Raw genomic sequence first — 11,553 nt, forward strand, 5'->3', positions numbered from 1 at the left:
GGCCCCCATCAGCCATCAGAGACCAGAAGCCACAGCTGCTCCTCCAGCAGGGCTATGGTGAGCATGAGGCCGCCCCCCAGCAGCAGCCCCAGTCCCTGCAGTAGCACATTGAGCGTAGGGAGGGGCTCAGGTGGACGAAGCAGGGCTGGTAGCTGAAAGAAAATGACAACATCAGGATCCTGGCCTTGTCTCTGCTCCTAAAACAGGAGAGGGAGATGTCAGCAGCTCTCCCCCACCCAAGCTCTTCCACACCCCTGTTTCTCAGATGTAGTCGAGCCACCCTTCCGGGGGGCCACAGGGGGAAGCAGAGGGACTGACACTTCCCTCTCCTCTACACCCACCCCGCTTCCCTGGGTTTCTCCGCACTACCCCACACCTCACCATGTCCACAAGGGCCACATAGAGGAAGACCCCGGCAGTGACCCCAAACACCCAGGGAGTGAGGGGGACGGGACCCAAACTGAGCCCCACCCCCAGGGCTGCACCCCCCAGTCCCAGGACTCCAGACACCAGGCTCAGCAGCAGCAGCCGCCGGAAGGGCAGCCCTGCCTGGAGCAGCATCGCGAAGTCACCTGTGGGGAGAGAGGACAGGGTAGGAGGGAGTACGCCAGGGCTGCCCCTCACCCATGTCACCCGCCGACCTCTAAGTTCCACCCCTTGGAGGTCTTTCCTTTCTGGGGTCGACCCCACTCCACTCCTGCCATTCCTACCCAGTTCATGGGGCAGCTCGTGGCAGAAGACTGCTACGGTGGTGCTGAGGCCACCGGAGAAGCCATCAGAGAAGGCAGCACCTGGGTGGGCAGGATGGGAGGTGGTCAGTCTGGAAGAAAGCTCTCCCCGGAGGAGGCTGGGGCCTGCATTCCCTCTGTGGTCCTCCCATCACCACCCCCGCCCCAGCTTCCTGGTAGCCTTCTCCCCGCCCCATCCAGTAACTAGGAGGCCTACCCTCTCCCTCCCTCCCTCCCTCCCCCCCTCACACCTATGGCCAGCCCGTCAGTGAGGTTGTGCAGACCATCCCCCAGGAGGACCATCCATGTGATATTGGTGCCACCGCCACCCTGACATCCATGACTGTGGCCTTGGTGCCCAGGAGGGGCCGGGACTGCTGGGGGCTGGCTGTCCTGCTCCCTCTGGCCCTGAGCCCCCGGCTCTGTGGGAAGGAGGAGGAAAAGAGCAGTGTTGGTGGCTGCAAGTGAGAGCTGGGAGCCAGGGCCCGCTCTTCATGTCCTCCGGTCACCTGGAACTGCCTGCAGGGGCCGAAGCGCCATCCCGCTGCCATCCTCCGGGTCCAGGTTTGGAGTTCTGAGATCCTTTCTGTTTCGCCGGCAGCATCTCTGAAATGGGAGGTTGTCCCTCCTGAGGGAGGAGGCAGCAGAGCTGGGGGCTAAGGAGCGGCCAGGCTGCCAGCAGGGCAAGTGAACACCTGGTCCCACCTCTGCCACTTGGGGATGTTCTCTGGCCTCTGCTCTCTTCCCAGGCTGGCACCTCTCTGTTTCTTGTTGACTTGAACTCAGGAGAGGAGGCCGTTTGGCCGGAAGTCCTGGGTCTATGCTGAGGAGCCCCAACCCACTCCCTGTTAGCTGTCAGGTCCTGCACAGTCAGGCAAACGTCAGAGCCAGGAGCGCACTTGGCCCCTCACCTCCTGGATTGAGTGGCCAGTTCTTGGCTAGGACTCTGGTCTCGGCAGGAAGAGGACAAAAGGGTGTCACTCACTGGCTTGAGCCCTCGGCGCCGCAAAAGCCCTAGCATGTTCTCCAGGACGAAGAGCAGAAAGAGACCGCCAAGCACCGACAGTCCTGGTCCCAGGTCCTCCTCTGGCTGCCCGCCAGGTCCAGCATGCTGCCCTCCTTGCGCCTGACAGAGAGGTGGTCAGGGCAGACTCTGGAAGCCCCTGCACCCGACAGCATCCCCCTCCTGAGATGGCGGAGGGAGGTGGTGAGCCTTCACTCATACGTTCTACTAGAAGGCAGCTGTGGGCTGAAGCTGGGGTGGGAGAGAGGATGTCCTATGACTGGGAACACACTGGCTCCATGGAGGCTGTCCACCCCTGGGGCAGGGGGACAGGAAAGGGGCTTCACGTACATGTGGCAGCAGGTGTAGCAGCGCGTCCCCACAGAGAGTGCCCACGGCCAGGGCCCCCAGGAAGCCCAGCAGGGGCTGCAACAGATGAGGTCCCAGGAGCCGCAGCAGCAGCAAGGAGAGGGGAGCAGGCAGGCTGAGCAGCAGGACTGCCAGGGCACTATGAACCAGGGCTGGGGAGAATCAGGTGCTGAAGTTAGGCACAGCTGAAAGGGAGGCCTTAAAGGAAATGCTGCAAGGGGAGGCGGGACCCCAGTGAACCCCCTTCCTTGGCTTGGGCCCCACTCCCTGCAGGATTCAGGTGCCCCACCACTTGCTCTCCCCCACTGACCAGATAGCAGATCCCCTGGGGGGGTTGGAGCTGGGGCCCGGATGCAGACACGGCTGTCAATCTGATAAAGCAGGGCTGGACACAGCAGAGCAAACTGACGAGGAGTCAGAGGAGCAGCAGGGCTCAAGCCAAAATTGACCAGCAGCTGGGAGCCATTCAGACACTAGGGAAGTGGAGTTGGAGGTCACACATCGGGGACTTGCTGAGAACTGTGACTCAGGTCTTTAATGTCTGCCCTTCCATTGCATGGGCTCCTGGGGCTCTCCCAGGGTCCCCTCTGCTCACACTGGCAGGTGCATCAGGGACTCGGGACAGTTAGGTATAGTCAGTGTGTTAATTATTAGTGAATATTCAAATCAATGCAAATTTCAGTTCACTACAGATTGGGTGCTAGTGAACATCGCCATCATCTCCCTCCCTCCCAGTCCCCTGATGTCTCATTAATTTGGTGATGGAATTGGTTGGACAACTAGAGCCCTCCACTGCAGAATCTTAGAAGGGAAAAGAACCTAAAATGCCATCCAAACGTCCTCTCAGCAGCCCTGTCACTTGTTCAACCAGCCTTGGCTTGAATGCTTCCTGGGATGGGGTGCTCACCTCACCAGGCCTGTTTCAGTTTGGCTTTTTGGCTGCCCTCTGGTGCACATGGAACAAGTACACCGACTTTCTGGATGAAGACAGCCACCTACCGCCTGCAGGCCGCATCTCCAGATAACCAGCCCCAGAGCCTACCTTGGGCGGCTTCTCTGAATTCTCTGCTTTGCCAGGTGTGGCCCCTAAAACAAGTCTTGGAGCTTGTGGTATGGGTTTATCTACTCTGAGCCCAGAGGGGACATATTTCACTACTGGAATAACATACCCTAAGATCACACCTGGATTTTTTTTTTAAGTAACCATTTAAAACGACTGACTTTTTAAACATTTCAGGCCATCTAAAATCCCATGGCTCCTTTCCCCTCGCTGCAGATCACCAGACTCACATCCTCATTCAGATGGTCAGCCAGTGAATGGTCCAGCAGCAGAAGCCTGTGAAAGAGGCCCAGGCCCGATGGGGCTGGCCCATGGGGTGGTGCTGGGGCCTCGGTCTCCTCCAGGTCACCCCACCCAGAGGGGTGCAGAGGCAGCCCTGCCCAGACGTCCACACTCAGCTCGGGGTCCTGGGGCCTAGAGTGGATGGATAGCGAAGTCAGACTTACTCATGTTCTCTCAGAAAGGGGCCTTGAAAGGATATAATGAATCAGGTTCTGAAAAATCTGTAATTCCAGGAATCTGATTTTAGGAAGCCAGAGCTAGGCAACCGGAGGAGACTGATCCAAGTACTGAGAAGAGCTGGGGTGTGACATTTTGGGGTGGGGAGAGGGGTTAGTACCTGTGCGTGGAATTGTCTCCAGCTGGGGGTGTAGCCCGACCAGCTGGAGGCCCGTGGTGTCCCAGGCGGAGGGCCTGAACTCGGCCTAGCCCCAGGCTGTGGAGAAGCCTCGCTAGGCCCCCTGCAGTCAGCGTCCCGTTCTCCCCATACAGGCCGAACAGCTGGGCCAGGTAATGGCTCTGTTCCTGCTCAGCAGGGCCCAGGTAGGGGGCTGAGCCCCCTACCCAGCCCAAGGCCACCCCCACACACAGGCCAACCATCAGATGACTCACTGGAGGCCCCATTATTGGGGGGACAGGGTTAGAGGCTCTGGTTCCGGCTTCTACTCCCCCAGGAACATCCTGAGGACCGTGTCCTGGAAGAACAAGGAGGAGGGGCTGGGGCTCCTGGCCTGCTGTCCAGCCCAGGGCCCGGGGACCCCGCACCCCTCACACCGCCGCCTCCTCGAATGCTGCAGCGGCAGCCTCCTTCCTTCCTCCCCATTGCCTCCTTCTGAGCAGCCTCTTGCTTGCCAGTTCCTAGAGCACCTTTCCCTGAACCAGAACACTCCCCTCACCTGATCCAGAGCTGACCTGTCCCTGTCCCTCCCCTATCCTCCAGACCCCACCCGTCAACCTCACCCCACCTCTCTATCCCCCCTCAATCCCCAGGGCCTCACCCCCACTGGCAGTGTGAGAGCCGTCACCTCAGGTCCCCATGAGGCCTCGCTGTGGACACTTAAGAGGTTCCTGGGTCGTGGAGGGGAGCCAGGCTCAGCCTCCAGCTGCCCAGGTAGATCGGAGGCCATGTCAGATAGAGGGCTGGGATGGACAAGCCCCCCCCTCCTAGCCCACCTGCCTGGGGGAGGGGCCAGGGAGGTGCCAGTGTGGGAAGGCTTACATCAGAGAGGAGTTAATGGTTCACTGGTCTCTGGGGTGGGGGTCAAAGGTCAGTCTTGGCTGAGCCCCTGAGTAGGGAGGGGCCACCCTCTGCCCCTGGAAAAGCCACATGGCCAAGGAGAACCAGGGCCTGGGCTTTTCTTCTAAATAATTTACACATACCCCAACCCAGGTGGTACCGTCTTAGCCTCTCCCTGCCTATACTCCCACCTCACCTACCTTACATATGGCATCGGGCTTCATTCATCTCCAACCCCCATCCCCACATTCCCTGGGAAAGTTGGACCCAGGTGTCCCTAAGCTGGAGAGGAGGGTAAAGAGGCAGATAAGTGGCAACCCCAGATGCATGGGGAAGAAACTGTTTTTAGCACTTCCTCATCCCCGAAGAGTAAGAGCCAGAACTCTGGGAAGCTACGACCACGAGAGGGGACGCTCTGGTGGGAAGAGGAAAGGAGTATCTGGGCCTCCTCGGATGTCTGACCTGGCTTAAGGTTGGGGAGCACAGTCTGACAGGGGTGATTGGTCCAGGGGGTCGAGGTCGGCATTACCTGACAGCAGGAAACAGGAAGGACGCCCAGAGGAAGGGGGACACAGTCTTCTTGGTTCCAGCTGTGGGGGGTAGGCAGGCAGGCGGACAAGGGTCACCGGCAGGGAGGGGGCAGGGGAGGGACACTACCTTAAAGGGGCAGGTCTCCTTTGCCCAGGCCTTGCCTGTAACCTATCTCCCCTCCACCTCCTAGGGACACCCCACTCTCCCAAATGCCCAGCTGCCGACCTCTTCATTTTCCCACAAAGAGCAAAGGAGTCCAGTACAGAGTGGTAACATTTATTAGGAAGGAGGGATTCAATTAAACTTCCACATCAAACACACAAGAAACAGACTGTAACCATCGTTTCTAAAGAGGAAGGAGGGGAGGCAGAGGGCCCGGACTCCCAGGGGACAGGCCGCTTCAGCTGACAAGGAGGGGACTACCGGCTGAGGGCGGATAAGGCCGCTGCTCACCACCCCTCCAGTGAAGTTTAGTGGCTAAAATACTCCTACACACCCCCTGCCCCCCAAAGCTAGCAGCCCAGCAGAAAGCTGTGTTCTCTGGCAGACACTTGGGTTGCGGCTGGTGGCGGGGAGGAAGAATGTCTTGCTATCTCTTGCTCCTCCGGGTTTCTTTGCCATTACTGACAGGGCTGCTGGAGGGGCCAGGAGGGCCGGCAGGCGTGTGGTTGGGCTGGCTTCGGGTAATTCGGGGGGTGGGGGGGTGGGGGGGAGTGTGAGGGGGGTGGGGACCACCACCAGGACCTGGTGGGGTGCTCAGTCCATTCCCGTTCTGGCTCTCAGAGGCTAGTTGTGGGAGAAGGGGAAGAAAAACCGGAATTAGAGAACTGAGGTAGGCAGGCCTCCATCCCCAAGGCCTCCCTCCAGCCCCAGCAGGCAGCACAGTCTCCACCAAGCACAACTGCACATTGATGCCGTGGGACCAAGTGCAAAGAATGTGAGTTGTAGGAATGGGGCCCCAGAGAAGATGCAATCATCATTTTGGCAGTTGCTACATGAACTGTCGCATGATATTTTTTCTTTCTTTTTTTTTTTAATTTTTTTTTTTGTTTTTTTTTTTTTTTTTTGGCTGCGCCACACAGCTTGTGGGATCTTAGTTCCCCAAACCAGAGATTGAACCTGGGCCCTCGGCCGTGAAAGCGCGGAGTCCTGACCCCTGGCCTGTGGGGAATTCCCGATATTTTTTTTCTCTTTTATCCATCTCTGTATCATTAGGAGTCAGATCTAGAATTAGCTGTTTAGTTCTAGGCTCAAGGACCACCGACAAAAGATCCCTTGACCAAAAGTGACTGTAAAACTGGAAAAGCATTGGGAAAGGAAGGGCCTGAAGTTTCTATCTTAAAATGTAAGAAGGATCTTAAAAAAAAGAAAGAAAGGAAGAAAAAAGTGTGGTGGTGTGTATCACAATGATACATGTTCATTTGGGAAAACAGAAATAAGAATAAGCAAAAAAACTATTATACATACTCTCACAGAGTAAGCAAAAAAACTATTATACATACTCTCACGCCCCCAAAATAACAGACGACATTTTTGTGTATATTTTCAGTGTTTGATGGTTTCCTTGAACTACCTTAGCTGTGCAAATCATTATCACCACACTTACCACAGTGTGTTACAACTGTTGTCTGTGGGACTATTTCCTTCATGGACTGCAAGCTCCTCAAGGCAAGTGCTATGTTTTTTCCTTGGCATTCCTCATCTATAAACGCTTGTTAAATGAAGGCAGAGGCCTGCCTCTCACATACATAGGGCGTCATGAACCCTAACCATATCCCTGCTGAATCCTTCTGCTTCATCAGACTAAGATATCTGCAGCCAAAATGGAAGAATAAAGCCCTTTCCCTAATTCACAGAAAAAATGAGGAGTATGTCATCATTTTTATGCCACACATGTTTTTTTAAAACTTTCTGTACCTGTTAGCAGATGACAAAGCGAATAAACATCTGGCAAATGAATATTAGGGACAAACAGGCTTAAGTGTACCTTATTTAAAATATTTTTATAAATTATGGAGTTATGGAGACCTGAGAATACGTAATAGTCATATTTTCAGTTGAAAACATGGATGCTACTTTTTTGTGGTGGAATTAAATGTTGTTATTTCACGGTGTTTCTAAAAAACACCGTGACCCTGAATGGTTCTGACACAAGACAATTTTGGAAACCATGGTAACTGCAGACCACACTGCAACTGGGGATGCAGACACGGACTGAGGAAGGGTAGAGGAAGCCTGAAGCCTAGTGTCACAGGGAGAAACATAAGGCATGGATCAGAGGCAAGAGAGAGACAAACACCCAGGAGTGGTAGGGTCAGCTGCGAGATGACCCAGAAGGAGAAAAGAGCAGTAAAAACCAGGTTCCTAAGGAGAAGCCAGGAGACGAAGGAAATGATGTTGGTGAGTGATTCTAATCAAAAGCTGATGATCTGCAGTAAACCAAATTCCTCAAGAGACCAAAAGCAGGGGCTTCTGAGCTGGAAGAACCATAATCCTGAGGGCCAAGGCCTAGAAGCAGGGCCTTTAGTTTTCAAGAAAGCGGCAACCCTAAAGGGGAACTATTTAGCGCTTAAAGTTGTGCCGTGTGGACTCCATGCTGAGTCCTGTAAGTAACAGTGTATCAGAACCGATAATGAATCAAAATAGGCAAGGGGAAAAAAGGCAAGGTTCTGCCAGAGAAGAAGCAGAGAGGATCAAGCTAGAATGAAAGAGGGCAGTCTTTGTGGAGAAACTGCTCTCATTTTTGCCTTTGAGCGGTAGTGGCAAAAGGGAGCTCTACCAGTGATAGAAACATGGCCCCAAATCTTTTCACCCCAGGGACTTGCAAAAGAACTGGGAGAATTGGGTGCAAGAGGATATATTGAGAGAAGAGAGACTTGGAAAAGGGATGAGGGCAATGCATCTTTCCAGGCTGGGGAGATTAGAACTAGGAGGACCAGTGGATGGAAGGAACAGGTTTACCTGGAGAAGTGGCAGGGGGTCCGGCGGTAGGCTGGGGAGCCGTAGGGCTGCTGTCGTTCTGCACCTGAAGGCACAAATGACACATTCAGATCTTAATCCCTACCATGCTTCTTGGCCTGACTTGCCCTCCTTCCGCACATCACAGCCATGGGACTCACCGTCTTGTTGGGTGCCTGTTGGGCACTGTATTCTGGATTTGGCTCACTGAAGTTAGGAACCTCAGAATAAACCATACAGAATCTGCAAGGGGAGAAAGTGGCAAAGCATCAGGCCCAACCTCTGGGCTACTCTGGAAACCTCAGAAAGGTCCAGGTACAGGACAGGGAATGCACACCCTTATGCTGTCTCCTTGCAAACCTCAAACTTCTCTCCTTGGCCTGGTGCTTCTACATCCCCAGCTCCAAGACAGCACTTACTCTCCAATCTTCTGAAGATCACCCCCACGGCCAGTGTACAATGTCAGACAACCTTTGAACACTGAAGCGTACCTGTGGAGTCACAAAAAGCAGGATTCAGAGTTACAGGGACTGTTAATCCCCCCGCCCCCCCGGCCCCGTTACTGCCCTTGAATAGCCAGAAGTCACCTGATGGCTTACCCTTTGGTGAGCCGGATAATATCCCCAGGCTGGATCAGGTTGCCCACGTCGTCCCAGACGGAGATATTGATGCTGCCAGTTTTGTCTGCCACTTTGCAGGTCCGAACCTCGTGCCCGTCCTTTGTCTTGGTCACTCGGCCTGGAGGGAACAGAACGATGGGGTTGAGGGGTGGATGGTCAAATAAATGGGGGTAGTGGTGATCAGAGGGATGAGGTCTAGATATTGGTGGAGTGAGGAAAAAGGTGTACAAACAGGGCAAAGTCAAATCCCTGGGGCAGGTGAGGGAGGGGCCAGCACCTTGGAGAGGGCTCTGAGTGGGAAGAGGCCCAAGAGGCACTGGAGGCTTGGATCTGGCAAGAGTTCCATCCATCTATCCTACACTGCAACTCTCCGGGTGGGGGCGAGGAGAGAGACTGGGCGTGAGCAGTCCTGTGGTGCGCCCTGCCATGCCCGGTGCAAGTTAAGAACGGAGGTGATGTTCCCCCGCTCCTGGCCCCCAACCCCAAGAATGCGCGCAGGGGGCCCACCGCGCCAGCAGAGCCACCTGTCTCCAGCACAATGAAGATGAGGTTCAGGTTCTTGAGCCCAGGCTTGATATCCTTCACGAAGGTCTCCGTCGTCATGCTGCCCGAGACTCAGCACCCCACTAGAAGGGGGAAAAGGGGACGAAGTTTCAACGCTTGGAGCCATCGCCCCCATGTCCACTTCGCAAGGCCTACCTATCACACTAGGCTGAGGTCAGGAAGCCTCAAACCCTCTAACTCTTCTAAAAGCGTAGAAACGAACTTCCCCAGGGGCTTCCAACTTCAAGATCAGAATTCGGGGCGTCTCTGGATAGACTGCTTCTGGGATGGAAGCCCCCCTCCCGGGATGCTCTTTCAGTATCAAGCCCCGAAGTAGGGAAGCCGACGGAGACGGGGCCAGGGAACCTGGTGCGGAGCCAAGGAATGGAATCTCATTCGCCAAACCCTCCCGAGCCCTCATCTGGACAACCGGGGACTCGGTGCATCCTCTCCCCGACCCGCAGCCCACTACCCACCCAGCCAGCCCGCCGTACAGTGCACGCCACTGAGCCGCCCGCAGGGGGAGCCAAAGGCCCCGCCGCCGCCGGATGCGGACCAATGGAACGCTGGAGTGCGAACATTCCCGGAAGTTTCCCCCGGAGGGCCTCCTCCAGCCAATCAGCATCGCCCCGGCTCCCCCACCACCACCCACGTCCCGCCTCCAGTCCCCACCCGGCCAATCGCGATCCGAGGTTCACGCGCCGCGAAGCGGGTGGGATTTTAGCTATTAAAGGAGCCCGGGAGAGGGTTGACTGCGCAAGAAAACACGTGGACCACCAGGGGGCGTCTCAGGTACCAATTTTCCTCCACTTGACTAGGAGAATGCACTAAGATTTGTTTCTCCTAGACGTGACCCAGTGGAAAAAGGACCAAAGGTTTTTGGAATCCGGCGGACAAAAGTATGAAACCCGGCTCGTCATTTCTTTTCTCGACAGTTCTTCAATATGTGATTCCATTTTGCAGACGAGAAAACGAAGTTATATAAGAAGCTGTGTCTAGCACACAGCAGGCAGTTTCCTCCTCTTCTCCAACTGCTTTAACTCTCATCTTTATTCCTGATTTGGGGTCCTCGACTTTAATGCACTATCCAGCTTGGTCAAGATCTCTGGAAAAAGCAGCATTCACAGCAGAGACAGACAACAGGCAGACTCACCCCCTCCCCCTTTGGAAGTAATGGAATCTGGGGCACCAAAGCAACATTTGCATTAGACTCTCACAGTTTGAAAGGCACCTGTTCCTAATGCACTTATCTCACTAGACCTCAGGGTCCCCTCAGAGACTGAAAAGAGGCCCGAACCTTTAGTTCCCTTTGAGACTTGTTACATAGTCAACAAAAGGCAGCTAGCTCTGTAATGTTGCCTATAAACCAATTATATATAAACAATATACGTACATGTGCATTACCATTTGCTTAGCGAATATCCATATCAAATACTGCTTACTATCAGATTAGCCTAAGAGGCCATGTAATTGTAATGCCTTGGTTTGCTTAATCAATCCCTTACCTTCTCCTAGAGGGCTTTAGGCGCCACCTTGACTTTCCTCGGAGCTCAAGTTCTCTCCCGCCCACGCCCCCAGCCATGGTGCTGTACCCTAAGGAAATCAAACCACAACCCGGGAAGAGGGACATTTTATCTCCCTCCTCTCCCCTTAGGTATTTCAGGGAACTGTACAAGTGTTAGGAAGGCCGACGTAAAGACGTCAGGAGTGCGACTGGGAGAGGCGGGCAACCCTAGATCAAAGTTGTCCGGTCAGACACTCCCCCATTCCCCACCCCGTGGTCGCCTTGTTGACTACATATCCACTCCCATGACCATGAGTCATAAGATCGGGAGGCTCCGGGATGCTGACCACGGCTCTGGAAACGGGAGAGGGGCCGGGGAGACGGCAGGTCACTGCAGGCCAGCCTCCTAGAGACGATCTCGCAGCAAGCCGCATCAGCTTTAGGGCACGAACACGTGCACCCCTCCAAAGCGAAGTCTCGCGCTCGGGGAGAGTCGGCCTCCAGCTCTGCCGCTGACGCTCACGCTGCGATGAACATAGAGCTCTCACTCCCAAATGGCTATCTAGTTCTCGCTGGGACCATAAAGACTTCCGGTCTAGAGAGGAGGCCTGGCTAGCCTTCCACTCGCCTCGTTGGCCGCTTGTGGCTTCTAGTTCGGGGTTGAGTTAAACAAAGAGGCGGAGTTTGGTGACGAGCTTCCGCCAGGTTGCGTAGCAGCGGT

At 55.1% G+C, this 11,553-nt stretch overlaps 2 protein-coding genes across 6 annotated transcripts; both read right to left on the reverse strand.

Moving 5' to 3' along the window:
• Positions 1 to 6: 6 nt before the first annotated feature.
• Positions 7 to 5,548, reverse strand: SLC39A5 (solute carrier family 39 member 5). The gene is made up of 12 exons (XM_007129362.4): positions 5,540 to 5,548; positions 5,206 to 5,266; positions 3,780 to 4,134; positions 3,391 to 3,574; positions 2,411 to 2,573; positions 2,083 to 2,252; positions 1,714 to 1,854; positions 1,238 to 1,334; positions 980 to 1,150; positions 711 to 791; positions 382 to 572; positions 7 to 152 (listed from the first exon to the last, which is right to left on the reverse strand). Exons 1-12 carry the CDS (start codon positions 5,546 to 5,548, stop codon positions 9 to 11), a joined length of 1,767 nt encoding a protein of 588 aa, XP_007129424.3. The 3' UTR covers positions 7 to 8.
• Positions 5,470 to 11,385, reverse strand: NABP2 (nucleic acid binding protein 2). 5 transcript variants are annotated; one of them, XM_028483116.2, is made up of 8 exons: positions 11,180 to 11,385; positions 10,834 to 10,921; positions 9,293 to 9,411; positions 8,765 to 8,903; positions 8,585 to 8,656; positions 8,327 to 8,408; positions 8,169 to 8,232; positions 5,470 to 5,993 (listed from the first exon to the last, which is right to left on the reverse strand). In XM_028483116.2, exons 2-8 carry the CDS (start codon positions 10,908 to 10,910, stop codon positions 5,797 to 5,799), a joined length of 750 nt encoding a protein of 249 aa, XP_028338917.1. In that variant the 5' UTR covers positions 10,911 to 10,921; positions 11,180 to 11,385; the 3' UTR covers positions 5,470 to 5,796. The 5 variants fall into 5 exon arrangements, with proteins under 5 accessions (XP_028338917.1, XP_023978516.1, XP_028338916.1 ...); XM_024122748.3 differs by lacking the exon at positions 10,834 to 10,921 and having other exon boundaries at positions 9,310 to 9,411; positions 11,180 to 11,369; XM_028483115.2 differs by lacking the exon at positions 11,180 to 11,385 and having other exon boundaries at positions 10,834 to 11,150.
• Between the last annotated feature and the right edge of the window lie 168 nt (positions 11,386 to 11,553).

The sequence above is a fragment of the Physeter macrocephalus genome, unplaced genomic scaffold (assembly GCF_002837175.3).
Source record: "Physeter macrocephalus isolate SW-GA unplaced genomic scaffold, ASM283717v5 random_6, whole genome shotgun sequence".
Classification (NCBI taxonomy): domain Eukaryota; kingdom Metazoa; phylum Chordata; class Mammalia; order Artiodactyla; family Physeteridae; genus Physeter; species Physeter macrocephalus.

Coding starts and splice junctions, on each gene's coding strand:
- SLC39A5 (XM_007129362.4), bottom strand. Junction 3,575..3,779: donor GGAGACAATTCCACGCACAG/GTACTAACCCCT, acceptor CATCCACTCTAG/GCCCCAGGACCCCGAGCTGA. Junction 1,335..1,713: donor GGCGCCGAGGGCTCAAGCCA/GTGAGTGACACC, acceptor CTCCCATTTCAG/AGATGCTGCCGGCGAAACAG.
- NABP2 (XM_028483115.2), bottom strand. CDS start 10,958: ATGTCCCTCTTCCCGGGTTGTGGTTTGATTTCCTTAGGGTACAGCACC. Junction 9,412..10,833: donor CTAAAGCCCTCTAGGAGAAG/GTAAGGGATTGA, acceptor TCCCCCTTCTAG/TGGGGTGCTGAGTCTCGGGC. Junction 8,233..8,326: donor AACAGGCACCCAACAAGACG/GTGAGTCCCATG, acceptor TTGTGCCTTCAG/GTGCAGAACGACAGCAGCCC.